This window comes from Lepidochelys kempii, chromosome 3 (genome assembly GCF_965140285.1).
Source record: "Lepidochelys kempii isolate rLepKem1 chromosome 3, rLepKem1.hap1, whole genome shotgun sequence".
Taxonomy (NCBI): Eukaryota; Metazoa; Chordata; order Testudines; family Cheloniidae; genus Lepidochelys; species Lepidochelys kempii.
This window is the reverse complement of record NC_136382.1, coordinates 141149710-141163772: the sequence shown is the minus strand read 5'-3', so window position 1 is coordinate 141163772 and position 14063 is coordinate 141149710. Positions and strand designations below refer to the sequence as shown.

The 14063-nt window shown below is 41.1% G+C and overlaps 1 protein-coding gene across 4 annotated transcripts in view; it reads left to right on the top strand.

The window, feature by feature from the left end:
* The window catches only part of AKT3 (AKT serine/threonine kinase 3), a 270822-nt gene that overhangs the window by 202655 nt on the left and 54104 nt on the right, over positions 1–14063 (top strand). For all 4 annotated transcript variants that reach the window (XM_073338271.2, XM_073338263.2, XM_078852231.1 and 1 more), the window contains one exon: positions 886–1014. In XM_073338271.2, coding sequence (XP_073194372.1) covers positions 886–1014 — 129 coding nt within the window. The remainder of the gene's footprint in view (positions 1–885; positions 1015–14063) is intronic.

Genomic DNA, 14063 nt, shown 5'->3' with positions numbered 1-14063 from the left:
AAAGTAATTATAAAGTTACACAGTTTTGAGAAAAGCAGAGTTAGTGTGTGTGTGTGGGGGAGGGGAAGGTTGTGTTTAGTTAAAATGCTACACATTAGACCACAAGGACTAGAAACATTATTAAAAAAGAAAGCTAAAATTCTAATGCACCATTCTTCTGTAGTTGTGGAATCACAGAATACATGGGGCCCTGATTACTATCTCCTTGGAGAATGCTAGAGATTCATTATTTGATGTGAAGTCAGGTAGTTCACAAGTGTTGAATCAGCATTTTCATAAACACATTTTCTACTGAGAAAGTTTAAGGTTTCCTATTCAGAAAAGTAGTTCAGAACAATGTTTTGCTGTTTGCAGTATATATATGTTGAATTATTTTTAATGTCCAAACAAATTCTATGCACACAGAAGAAGCTTTTGGAGAACTAGTGTTAGTCATTTTTCTGGGATAATTCCCAGTAAGAATTGTACCAGGTTTCATTCTGGTTCCTTAAATATTTGAAAATAGAATGTAAGTAAAATGTAGCAATTGAAGGTCATTTCCATGAGCCTGAGCTGCAGGTAACACACAGATAGAGGAAAGCTATAAAATTTTGCCAAACAAACAATTCTCTGATGATTGCAATAGGTCCTCCGGAAATTATGCGAGGAAATTTTTAGAAAGTGTTTTTTGCTTTTGTTCTGTGGGAAAGAAGTATATTGAGCAAACTCTTATGGTGTCTATTGATAGAGCCTACAGTCACTCTCTTGATGGCACCGTAGTAAACTATAGTGCAATTTGTTACCTAGCAGATATAGCTTAGTTATGTTTTTTTCGTTGACATGTAGTATATTAGCCTGTTAAGAAATACTTAAGGACTAACTGTGTGTGCTTTTTCTAATATGCAGTTAGAAAATCTAATGTTGGATAAAGATGGCCACATAAAAATTACAGATTTTGGACTTTGCAAAGAAGGAATCACAGATGCAGCTACTATGAAAACATTCTGTGGTACACCAGAATACCTAGCTCCTGAGGTATGATTTAGAATACTTTTTTCTGTACAATATAAACTGTTTTATCTTTCATTTAATTGCAGTGTATATTATTTGGGTGATCAAAACTGTTTTGAAGAATGGACAATATGTTGGATTATTGTTACTATTACTGTATTATTTCTGTTGGGAAACTTTTATCTACCAATAATCATATTTTCAAATTTATGAAATGTTGTGTGTTTATAAATATAGCTAAATCATCTGAAATATAATAAAAGTCCAGTATCATCTACAATAGAATAATTGAAATAATCCTTTCTTTATTACATGTATAGTGGTCACACCTAAAATTTTCTTCTGTTTTGAGAAACATTACTAGTTTCTGCAGTATTCCCCAATTTAGGTATATAGAATATTGCTAATTTTTCATTCCTAGGTACATTTGCAGGGAAACCAGGCTTGCTTTCACTGCTTAATCTTCACCAGATGATGATTATGGTATCACAGAAGAAGGATTAACTTCAATTGAAAAATGTGTAGTAGGATCCTACTGTGTGAAAAATGTGTAGTAGGATTAAGAATACAGACCTTTTTATGTTTCTGAGGAAAGAACAAAAGAAAAAAATGTTCTTTCTTTCCACATTCTGGCATGGCTAAAACAGAGCTCTGATTCTTTCCAGGGGTACCCCAGATTGTGAGGCACCTCGCAACCATGTGCCCTTAGTGTGAGGAAGTCTTGTCTGTGCTTGCTGTGGATCAACTCCTTGACTCTACTAGCCTCTGGCAGCACAAGCCCTACCTTCCAGGTTTCAAGAGGCCCTGCTCACTTTGTACTGGTTAATGGTAGGCACACACCAACCCCCAAGTCCTCTGAGCATCCCTCTTGAGAGCCCAGCCCCTGTTGCACTGAATACATACAGAACTTTCAGATTTGCTACTCCCAAAGGAATAGTACATACCAGCTTATTAATTTTAACTCCGGATCACCACTCCACTTAATGCACAGTACTTAGATACACTTATTCTTGTTTTCACTATAAATATATTATGAAAGACCAGAGATTCAAATGATAGAGAGAATATTGGAAACAAATTGTTACATAGAAAACAAAATTATAATACTCTTTCTAAAGCTTAAATTTTACTCCCAAGGACATTCCTGGTCTCATACAAGATAGCTTACCCTAAGTCCTTTTCCCAACATTTTCAACCAAGATGGCTGAGATCTCCCTTTTATGAGATCTAACCTGCTGGCAGCCTGTCTTTACAGACTGAAGGATACCAGAGCATCTCTTTGCACTCCCAGATATTGCAGACCATAACTTTGATCTTCACCTGAAAACAGGGCTGTCCTCCCTGTCTGCTGTTCACCTCTTCCTTTTAATTTCCTTATGAGTTCTCAGCAAGCAAGCTCTTCATTAGCATTTGACTTAGTATGCCGATAGACTTCTATTGGAAGACACACAATATACAGTGGTCTAGACCAGGGAGATAAGTGTCTCTCATCTCCTGTTTGTAGAATTTTGTCTCAAGGCACGCTGCTTTTGAGTGACCTGTCTTTTCAACTACAAGGCCTAGAGAATATAATTTTCAGCATGTGTATATAACGCCTCGCATATTGTGGTTACATACCTCTCACAGTGATTATGATGCAGAGTGCCACAGGCTTTCTTTAGAGACCTTGCTTGACATTTGTGGTGAACCCAGGACACCCTGTATCCTTATGTACACCTGTGCCCTCTGCCAGTTGGTATCAAGAGGTCTTTGGGTCACAAGAATGTTATCAGTTTTCCACAGACCATCAGTTGCTTACAAAAGGCAATTAGGTGTAAAACACATACTTCAAGAATTTACCTCTGTGAGATAACATACTGCATAGCATAGACCCTGCAACTTTGAAAAGCAGGTAGGCTCCTTGATGGTTTCACTTGTTAAATACCAAAGAGCTGACAAGACCTTTCATTCTGCATTTTCTGATAGGATGTCCAGGAGACTGGACCATTTGGGCAGGAAATTGTACTTTTCAGCTGTTTTGGCTATTTGCATAACTAATTATTAAGCTGTGGTGGCTGAATAGGATTACATCTATAGGATAAGATGTCTGTGACTGATATGTTGCCAGTGACTAACAAATATTCAAGGCTCTGGTTTAGAAAGGTCTGGACTTAACAGGGCATTCCCTTGAGGCTAAGTCGGCAGTGTTGTTATGACAATCTGTTGCATCTGCAATTACAATTAAAGGGATATACTCCTGGCTGCTAAATTCTGGCTTCACCCAGGAGATGAGGGATGAAGTAGCTGACTTTTTCCTTTTGTGGACCCTAATCTTTTTAGACAGAAGGCCATGATTGATACCATGTTGCAACTTCATTGGTGCTCATGAAGTCTCTCCATAGTTGCACATGATCACAGGTTGGTTTTCAAGTTTATCTTAACAAGAAGGTAGACAGTAGAACTGTGTAGAACTCTGCATGAGAGTGCCCTAGAATTGGATGAATGCTTGCCCTAAATCACAGTGAGAGTCCTTGTATATAAAAATTAGCAAAACCACTTCAGAACAGTTCTATCCACTGCTGGTAGGAACCACAGAAAGCTCAATACTACCTCATGCCCAGCAGTGTTGAAGGTACCAGTCATCTTAACAAAATCAGCATGAGGTGCATTGTCTTCATCCATAGATAGGAAGAAATCTGTGATCAGAGCCCCCACTGGTGTCTATCTCATAACCTGTTTTAAAATGAGACTGACTGAGATCAAGGAAATCTGAAGACTGCAGATAGCATACCTGTTTGACCACTCAAACAGAAGGAGGGAGACTGTGTAACTGGCAAAGTTTATGTCGTTATTTGTTGAATAGAGGCCTTACCAGTGTCTCTTTGAGGACACCAGACACCAAACATTCAGCCAAAGAATCTGATAGATTTTTTTTTTTTTTAAACCACCAACAGGCAAATTATCTCTCTGTTAGCCTTTACCAGCCAAGAGGGACATGGCCCCATCACAGATAGTGACTCAAAGTGTTTTAAACACTTCCAGAACTTTGAGTGTCAATGGTCAAAATTCAATGAAAGAAACTGTTTTGTTTGTTCCTTCAAGACATTGCCCTATACCCGGGGATGCAGACATCTCTGTCCAAATCAGAGTAATTTTATCAACAAAGTGAACAGCAAATTCCTCACAGAAAGAAAAACTCTGCCCTTTTTTCAAATGGAGGCAGCTTGGATTGATCAGGGTATTGATCATCCAGAACGGTTATTCAGTGTGCAAATGCAGTATGATGGACAGAATGAAACTTTTCTTCCTTTTCTGTACAGCTGTGTTACACATTTTTTTAAAAAAATCATGATTTTTGCAAACAGTTGAACTTGAATCTGAACATCTGCTAGTGGTACTCTAGTAATCTTTCCTCTTGTTTCATCTATTGCAAGTTATCTGTAAACCACAGTGATAATTTAGGGCACAGTTATGGAATCAGTTCAGGGGAGTTGCAAATGGAATCATACCGAGATTGCACTCTTTCTCATATGTAGTTAGTTTGTTGGTATCCTGTGTTTATGTAAGTCTTTCACAAAGAAAGAAAGAAAGAAAGAAGGAAAGAAAGAAAGAAAGCGTTTTAGAAAATAAGTAAATGTGATTGGGAAAAAATATGAAAAATGACAGGAAAATTCAGATGCAGGTATAATATCTGAAACTGCTTTTAACTCGTATGACGTTGGACTAGATTTCAGTGTGCCTTTTAAAAATTTTATAAGTGAAAAGTCATCCAGCCCCTGCACCTTGGGAACTTAGAACTTCATGTTAATGGCACTCTTGACTCACATTTCCTCTTAATTACCCCCCTCATCTGACTTACTGCCTTTGATCAATTTCTCTACTCAAGACACAAGCCATTCCCTTGACCATATCATTGACAAGAACTGCTCTGTCACTGATCTGCCTTCTGCTGAATTCTGTCTGATCATTTTATCTCCTTCTCTGTATTGCTCACTTGCCCCATCTCTGGCTCTCATTCCTTCTGTTACTTCTAGTCCATTGGCATTTCTTACTTGTCTCCCTGCCTCTCATTCCTTCTGTTTCTTCACTCTCTTCCATCCAATTCATGATTTCCATCTAAAATTCCAACCTTTCTACCCAGCTCCTTTGCCCCCTTGTCTGTCAGACTGATTCATCCCGCCCACCCCCAACTTCTGGTTGCTTTGCTGCATGTGCAGACTTTGTCCACTGTGAGTTTATCAGTTTAGCACTCTTCCTTGCAAACCAGATCTGCTTCTGCACCCTCACTGAATTTCACTATAAGTGTTGACAACCCCAGTATCCTCCTCCTCCCACAGATTAGGAATTTTGGTGTCATTTTAACTCCCTCCTCTCCTCGTACAGTGATCATTACATTTTGTTGGGGTCATCATTACAGTATTTTTTAATCCACCTGTTTCTCACTGTTCACAGCACAAAGCCCTTATATGTGCCTTGATTATCTCATGCTTTAACTACAGCAACTTTCTTCCCGTTGACCATGATGATAGACATCAATCATCCATTCAAAAGTCTGCTGTGAAAATCATGTGCTTCACTCACCACTGCCCAAGTTCAACCCAGTTCAGACCCCTCCCATTGCCTCTGTTGCTTTCCCCTCTGACACTCAGGCTCCTAATTTTCCCTTTTGAGCTCATCTAAAACTTAAATTTTTCTTACCTTTGGTCATACTTTCTTTTGCTCTCTGGTGCCCTCTTTGTTCAGTCCAAGCTCCTTGTTTGACTGTCCTCTTTGTGCCTCCTTTCATATTTCCTTCTACACCCAGAACTTATTTCATAACACGCTGTCATTCCTTAATTCTATCGTCCTTTCAGACTTTTTCTCAAAAGTCACTTGTTATAAGTTTTTTTAATCAACCATAGGTTTATATATATTTCATAATAAAATCCCATGCAACCCAGAAGACATTGGCAGTATTCACCCAAGTGAACGCTTGGTCTCATTGTCTGCACACCCACATGTACACCCCAACTTCCTTCTGCTTTTGTGATTAACTCCTGTTCTTTTTAACTTAACTTAGATTGAGTCATTGCCTCAATGATCTTGCAGTCTTGAGTTGTTTTGTGAAATGCTATGCAAATTTTTGGCACTGTATAAGTAATATAGTAAATAATGTTCAGCCCTGGAACTACAGAAAGATAATGAATTTGAGGAAGAGGGGACAAATTTTGGGAAAATAGTTTTTGAATTTAAGGTTTGCATTTATTAGTTAACAAGGAGCCTTCAGAATAGGAACGGTGCTAACAGTTGGGAAAAATAACGTGCAACGAAGCCTGGGTTTATACTTTCAGTTGCAGTGTGGTAAAAGTAAGAGCTGGAGGAATACCATGGTAGACTGTATACAAAAAGTTATTTTTGGCATACTGGCAGGAATTGCTGTTTGAAAACAGAAGATGAGTGATGAGTGTTATGTTTTTCCTCAACATAACAAATATTTTAAAAATAAAGCAAATAGGATATTTGATTGCATTTATGAGGGATAGAAAAATATATTAAATTATATCATAGTGAATAGTAATGTGCCCTTCTTTGCGGTATTTGTCCAAGTCTGGTTGCTTCACTGTAAGAAATAACCTAGACCTGGAAATGTTAACTGTAAAATTATTTTAGTGGATTTTCAAAATCTGTAAAATGATTTCACCTGAAATATTTACTAAATTGGGTCCAGTTTGGCTCTGCAGCATTGGCTGTGAGCATGCTCATGCTGTTGTAGAGGGCAACAGGGAATATCTCTGGCAGTGCATCCAGACTCCCACTTGTTATCATTGGGAAACAATGATAAGTCCTGCTCCTGAAGGGTGCTTAGTTCTTCTGTGAGATGCTTTCCACTTTTAGTGATTTCAAAAAAAGAATGAAGGAATGCAGCATCTCAAAATTGTGGATGTTGGCATGAGTATACCTGTAGGCTCACAATGCTTTCACTTGACAGCCTGAGACAGGAGTGGCCAGCCTGAGAAGGAGCCAGAATTTACCAATGTACATTGCCAAAGAGCCACAGTAATATGTCAGCCCCTCATCAGCTCCCTCGCCCCTGCTCCCAGCGCCTCCCACCCACTGGCTGCCTATCAGCACCTCCTCCTCCCTCCCCGCACCTCCTGATCAGCTGTTTTGTGGCATGCAGGAGGATCTGGGGGGTGAGGGGGAGGAGTGAGGGCACAGCAGGCTCGGGGAGGGGGCATGAAGGGGTGGAGTGGGGGAAGAGCCAGGTGTTGAGCAGTGAGCACCCCCTGGCACATTGGAAAGTTGGCGCCTGTAGCTCCAGCCCCGGAGTCGGTGCCTATACAAGGAGCAGCATATGAACTTCTGAAGAGCCGCATGTGTCTCTGGAGCCACAAGTTGGCCACCCCTGGCCTGAGAGGTCTGTAGTGGGTGAGGCAGAGCATGAAAAGCATACCGGAAACCCCAGCAAGGTGAAAAAGTCAACTAATACCTATTCAGATATAAACAGTTACATACATTGTATATCAGATATGTTAAAGGTCTAGAAATGGCAACAAAGATTGTTAGTGGTAGAGCCGTGTGAATACTGAAGAACATTTTTTGCTTGCAAAAAGTGTAATTTGCTTTGCCAGTGTTTGCATCTCTTTTGTGTTCATTTTCCATTATTATTATATCAAGTGAATTTACAAGCAGGAATGTATGCTTATTCTCATTATCCTGATATGCCCTAGCTGATGAGTACAGACAGAGTTCTGGAAAGCCATATCTTCTTCATCCCAATGTAGTGCACTCCTGGCAGCTTCCAAATGTTTTGCGCTTGGTGGAGGCATCTGCTACCCTCTTAAAAAGTTGTGTTGTGTTTCCAAATACTACTTCCATATTACTCAGCTCCATTGGCTGGTAAGAAAGAGAGGCAGAGCTCTGCCTCCTCTCTTCTGCCCCTCCTTGTTCCCCATGAGATTTCTTGCACCACTGTCAGTATTAGACATCTGCTTTTTCTTGTTCACTGGGAATATAAGGAAGACCTAGATAGTGTCTACTTTGGATAGGCTCTTTCCAGCTCCCCACCACATCCTTCTAAAATCAGTGCAAGGTTAAATTCAGTCAGGTCAAATGTGTAAACTCTTGGGACCATAGATCTGTATTTGGCCTGGCTGTCATGGAAGATACATTTTTTAATGTGGTTTGCTGTTGTGTTAGCAATACCTGATCGACTTTCCAACTGTAAAACAATTTGGAAATCAAATGTAGCTCACACTCAAGACCCAGCAAAATTAAAAGTGTTAAGTACGTTTTGGCAGTTCACTTTTATTATGCCCAGTCCTCAAATGTACCAGCAGACAATCATCTGATTGTTAGTTATTTTTCACATGCTTATGCGATCACACAAAAAAGTACACGCTAAAAAGAAGCAGATGGTGACAGATGGGGAAGGTTGAATAAGGTGGTTTTGGAAACCTAGAGAAATGCACTTCTGTAATAGTGTAAAAATAAAAATTTATATGATTGCCATGTTAGAACTAACAAAATAGAATTGAAAAAAATATTTGATTGTAAGAAAACAAATGAATTTAACAATATTCAGTTTGTATTTAGAAAAGTATATGCAACATTTTTATCTTATGCAAGAATAATATATTATTTTTATTGGCCAAATATTTTAAAAAGTGCACATTTTATTTTTATTCCTCTTACAGAGATCCATGTTTAAATTAATCTTTCATTTTCTCACTTCAGGCATTTTCTTATAGTGCCTTTCTTTAACATACTGGCTAGAGATATTGGTGCTGTGTTAGAATGAAAAAAATATTTTATTTCAGGTATAACTGGAAAGATTGTTTCCGCTACATTGTAATACTAAATATGCATATGTGTATACATGTTTGTGTGGACATATGTGTAAAATATGTAAACTGTAAATTGTTTGTCAAACCAACAAAACCCTCGAAACTCAAAGCTAAAGCTGTCACAAATCAGCATTAACTCCTGTACAGCATAAGTGAACAAAATGGAATCAACAGCAATGACAATTTACACCAGCTGAGGATCTACTCCAATATGTTTCATATCCTTACATTTGTTTGGTAGGTCCATAACTTAACATTTAAAATACAGTCTTTGATATTCATTTAATTTTAAAAACAAAGATTCTTCCTTTGATGGTCCCTGTGTGTAGTCCACATGTGGGTGTGCAGGTGCCCCATGTGCCTGAACTCAGATTTTTAGTAAGCAGTGTCTGTTGGTCCATTTCCTGCCCAGTCGTTCTGAGGGCAAAGGGGGGCAATGTGTCCTGGTGCTTCTCCAGTTCCTTCTTACTGCCACATGGCCTGGGTCAGAATCTTCTGTGTCCACAGCTTCTTCCTTCAACTGCTTCAATCTGTAAATACATTGTAAATAGTTTTAGTATTTTATTCGTTTACTCCTTTAGTCTCAAGTATTAGTTAGTTAAGTGTCCCCACCCCTACCCTGGGGAAATCCTCCCTGAGAGGCTATGATTATTCCCAGAGTTCTGGGGTCCAAGAATTGCATTTCCCGCCTTGCTCATTTTCAGTGAGCGCCGAACATCAGTTCTGCTTTTACTGTCTAGGTGAGGCTCACATCTCAGCTAAGTGCAGCATTTGTTGCTCCTTTCCTCCCAGAACGTGTGAGGGTTGAGAGCTAAGACTTAGAAAACATCTGATGGAAGAGGCCATGAGACCTCAATCAGATCTGGGCTGGGGAGACATCCCTGTACATCCGCAGCACCACTCTGAGCACTACCTCATGAGTTTGAGGTTAAGACTTCCAAGCCTCAAGAGAAGGCTTCTCATGAGAATAAGGGGTGCTCTTACAAGTGTAGAGACAAACCATCTTCTTCCAAAGCTGCCCCAAAGAAAAGAGATCCCTCCCCAACTCCTTCAAAGTCGGAGAGTCCATGTGCAGGGATCCTAAAGTTTTAGGTCGTAATTAACTTTTTCAGCAGGAGAAAGTGATGTGAAGGAGCACATATCCGTCCGTTCCAGGTCTGGTTCTGATGTGCAAACCGAAAGACAGACATTCACTACCACTCCCTTTGACATTCAGACAAGACTCAGGGCCAGTATTGATATGGCCCCGGAGGGATCCAGCTTCTTCTGTGACCAGGAAGCATGGATGTGGTGGCTCCACCAACTGACTCATGCTGTACCCCTGGGCAGTCTTGAGACTGATGTCTCCCTGGAAGACATTTTTGTTCTACAATATCCCCTCTCCTGCCTTCTCTCAGGTCAGTCTTTATTTGGAGACATAGTTACTTCTTAGGAGGAAGTTATTCCAAGGACATAGAACCGATCTTCTTTCCCACCCATGAGCCTGAGTACCAAACCATTGGTACCATCAGTTCCACGGGTAGTTTGGGATCCAGCTTTTTCAGCTAATGAGTCAGGGGTTCCAGAAGAACTGCTACCCTATCATACAGCAACGGGCAGGACAGAAGCCCTCAGAGATTGGGGTTTCATGCTCCGACCAGATATGATTTCCCAAGACACAGGTGGTATCCAGTGACGTGAGGTTTGTCCTCAGTCAGTTGATCCCTCATATTGGCTTTATTGGGGGCCCTTGGGATTCCTACTCTGTGCACCTGGGATCAGTACACTAAGCCAACACCAACCAGCCCCATCAGAGTAAGATGAAGTTGAACTGTATTCAATGATTCTGGGAGCAATTTCATCATCTTCACCAGATGAGGTGGTTACCCCATCTTTACCATCTCTGCCTGATGACTACAGGGAATATCAGGAGCTCCTACAAAGGTTGGTATCTGAGCTCCTGATACAGCCTGAAGGGGTTCAGGAGCCATAACATAGATTGCTGGACATCTTGCAATCCTCGGGTCTTAGGTGAATGGCCCTCCAGATCAATGAGGCTATGATGACTCCAGCTAGAACGGTGAGGCACACTCCTGCTTCTTGTGTTCCCACCCCGATTAGGGCTGAACCTTTCTACTTCATTCCATCTAAGGGGGAAGAGTTTCTTTTCTCTCACCCACTGTCTCTCTCTTTAGTGGCATAAGTAGCCATCTAAAGATCTAGGCTGCAACACCTAAAACTATACCCTTGGAGAAGGGTGCCAAACAGCTCATCCTTACAGGAGGAAAGGTTTTCTCCATCGCTCTCCAATTTAGAATTTCAAATTATCAGGCCCTTCTGGCTAAATAAAACTTCACTAATTATGCAAAGTTGTTGAATTTTAAGGACAAGGTCCCTCAGGAAGATAGAGCTAACTTCCAGTCCTTTAATTGATGAAGGCAGATTAGTGGCTAAACCCTCTCTTCAGGCCACAGTAGATGCCACAAACTCCACTTCCAGAGGAATGGCTACAGCCATTGTCCTGAGGAGAGATTCCTGGTTACAATCCTCTGGTTTCCCTAAAGAGGAGCAGAGTACCATTCAAGATCTGCCCTTTGATACAGTTAACCTGTTCAGTGAACAGATAGATGAATCTCTTCACTCACTTGAGGACAACACTTTGTTCTTTGGGTATCTATGCCATTGCCCCAAAGAGGAAGCATCCCAAGCAGGGGTGCAGAGCAAGACCACCTCCTCAACCACTTTACCACCACACAACCGAGGGTTCAAAGGCACAGGTACACAGTTCCTCCACCGTCCACTACCACACCTCACTCTAACCCACAACCAAAGAATTTCTTTTGATGGGACTGTCAAGACCCATGTCCCTTTATTAGTGCCATAATATCTGCTCCTCAATTTTTGAGGCCACTGTATCCAGCTTCCTTACAACTTGAGGGCTTTAACAACAGACAGATTGGTGTTGGAAATTATTCACTGCGGCTGTCTAATTGAGTTTCTGTCAACCTGTACCCACAAAGCTGTTCCCAGTTGCTTTTCAGGGACCAATCTCATGAGGAAATTCTTCAACAAGAAGACAATTTACTTCTCCACCGAGGAACCATAGAAAGAATTCCACCTGAGCATCAAGGGAAAGGATTCTACTCCCCACACATCTTAGTCCTCAAAAAGAGTGGGGGATGGAGACTGATTCTCGACCTATGATGACTAAATATATTCATCTGAAAATTAAAATTCTGCATGGTTACATTGATGTCAATAATTCCCTCTGTGGAAGAGGGCATATGGTTTGTCTGTTGGCGTGAAAAATGCATACTTTCACATAGATATTCATCTGGCGAACACAAGGTTCTCCAGGCTTCTCCTTTGTCAAGACCATTGCCAATTCAGTCCTTCCATTTGTGCTAGCTATGGAACCCCTGTGTCTTTACAAAAGTCTTTTCAGTGCTGGCTGTTGAATGAGAAGTAATGGATTTACTGTTTTTCCATACCTCAATGACTGGCTTTTGATGGGCAGATCATGCAAGGCAGTCCAGTTTGTATCCTGATTCCTGCTGCGTCTACTACCTTCCCTGGGAATTGGTGTCAACCACAGAAAGTCCACTTTGACTCCCTGTAGGTACATAAATTTCATAGGAGTGACCCTGCACTTGACTACAGCAAGATCCTGTCTTCCTATCAAGAGATTCCATGCCATGGGTGATCTCATAAAACAGGTCACCCTCAGATTTCAGTCAGAACTTGCCTTTCACTCCTTGACAGCGTGACTTCATGCACACATGTGACACCATTTGCCAAGATCCATCTCCATTGCTTGCAAACCTGGCTTCAGTCTGCCTGCTCACCAGAAAAAGTCAGCATCAATGCCAAAGTAATAATTTTGTTCAAGGTTCTGGCCTCTCTCATCTGGTGGACAAAGCCAGAAAAAGTTTGAGTAGGGACTTTTTGCTCACACCTACACCCGAGGTGACTTTCATTACCAAGGCCTCCCTCTGAGGTTGGGGAACTCATATGGATGATCATATTGCACAAGACCGCTTGACCCCCTGGGAGTCCAAGATATATTGCAATTTACTGGAACTAAGAGCAGTCTGTCAGGCCTGCAGTGCTTTCCTCCACTCATCCAATTCCGGCATATCCAAATAATGTAAGGCAATATCACAAACTGTCTTCTATATAAACAAGCAAAGGGGAACAAGATCCCTTCCTGTATGTGTAGAGAGAGCCAGCCATTGGAATTGGTGTTTCAGACTTTATATAGCCCTTTCAGCAGCATAATTACCAAGAGTGCAGAATTCCCCAGCAGACATTTTTTTCATGGACTACAAGTGGGAGATTCACAGTTTGGTCCTGAATAAGGTCTTTAATCAGTGGGGAATGCTGTCTTGGGACCTCTTTGTCTCTCAGGCAAACAAAAAATGTCTCCTGTACGGCTCCAGAGCAGCTCTAGACGGACTCAAAGTGAGATGCCCTTATGCTACCATGGAGGGATCATTTCAGGTATGCTTTCCCTCTCATCTCATTAATACCATGGGTTCTGTAGAAAATCTATCAAAACAGGGCTTGAGTCATCCTTGTTGTGCCCAGCTAGCTGAGATGGTTCTGGTTCAAGGAACAAGTGAGACTTTAAACCATATGCCTGTCAACATCTGACCATTTCCGAACCTGCTAACACAACACAATACCACTATCAAGCATCTCAATCCAGGGCCACTGCAACTCAAGGCCTGGTATTTTGATTGGCATCAGGTGTAGACTTCTTTCATATGGCTTGGGTAGGTAGCAGTGATTACAAATTTATATCTAGATTTGATAGCCAGCACATTGCCACAGCAGTGAACTGGTGAATGTCCTTCAAGCCTCCGGCAAAAGAACAAAGGGAACTCTCAGATATGAGGTGCTTCATTGTTTGTGCCTGGTGACCACAGTTGCATATAAGTGTTTGGCTGATTTTCCATTTAAAGAGGGTTTGTCCCCATCTCCTATGAGATGTACTGATATGATTCAATCTGCACCAATCTTTCCAACATAAATCAAAACCCGGTGGTTCCTTGACAGGGTCAATAACAAGCCTTTTCATTTTTAGTGGTCAAAATGCTCCATGTGGCCCTCCATTGAGCCTCAGCATCAAAGTTCAGTATAAGGGTCTTGATGCAGTTCCATAGAGATTTGCGGGATTTGCATCTTGTCTTTGGTGGGTTCTGAAAGTCATTGGGCAACGGGATCTTCACGTTTGCATTGACATGGTTGAGAAAGTGAGATGTCTGGGTAGCTCTTCTAATCTGTGGA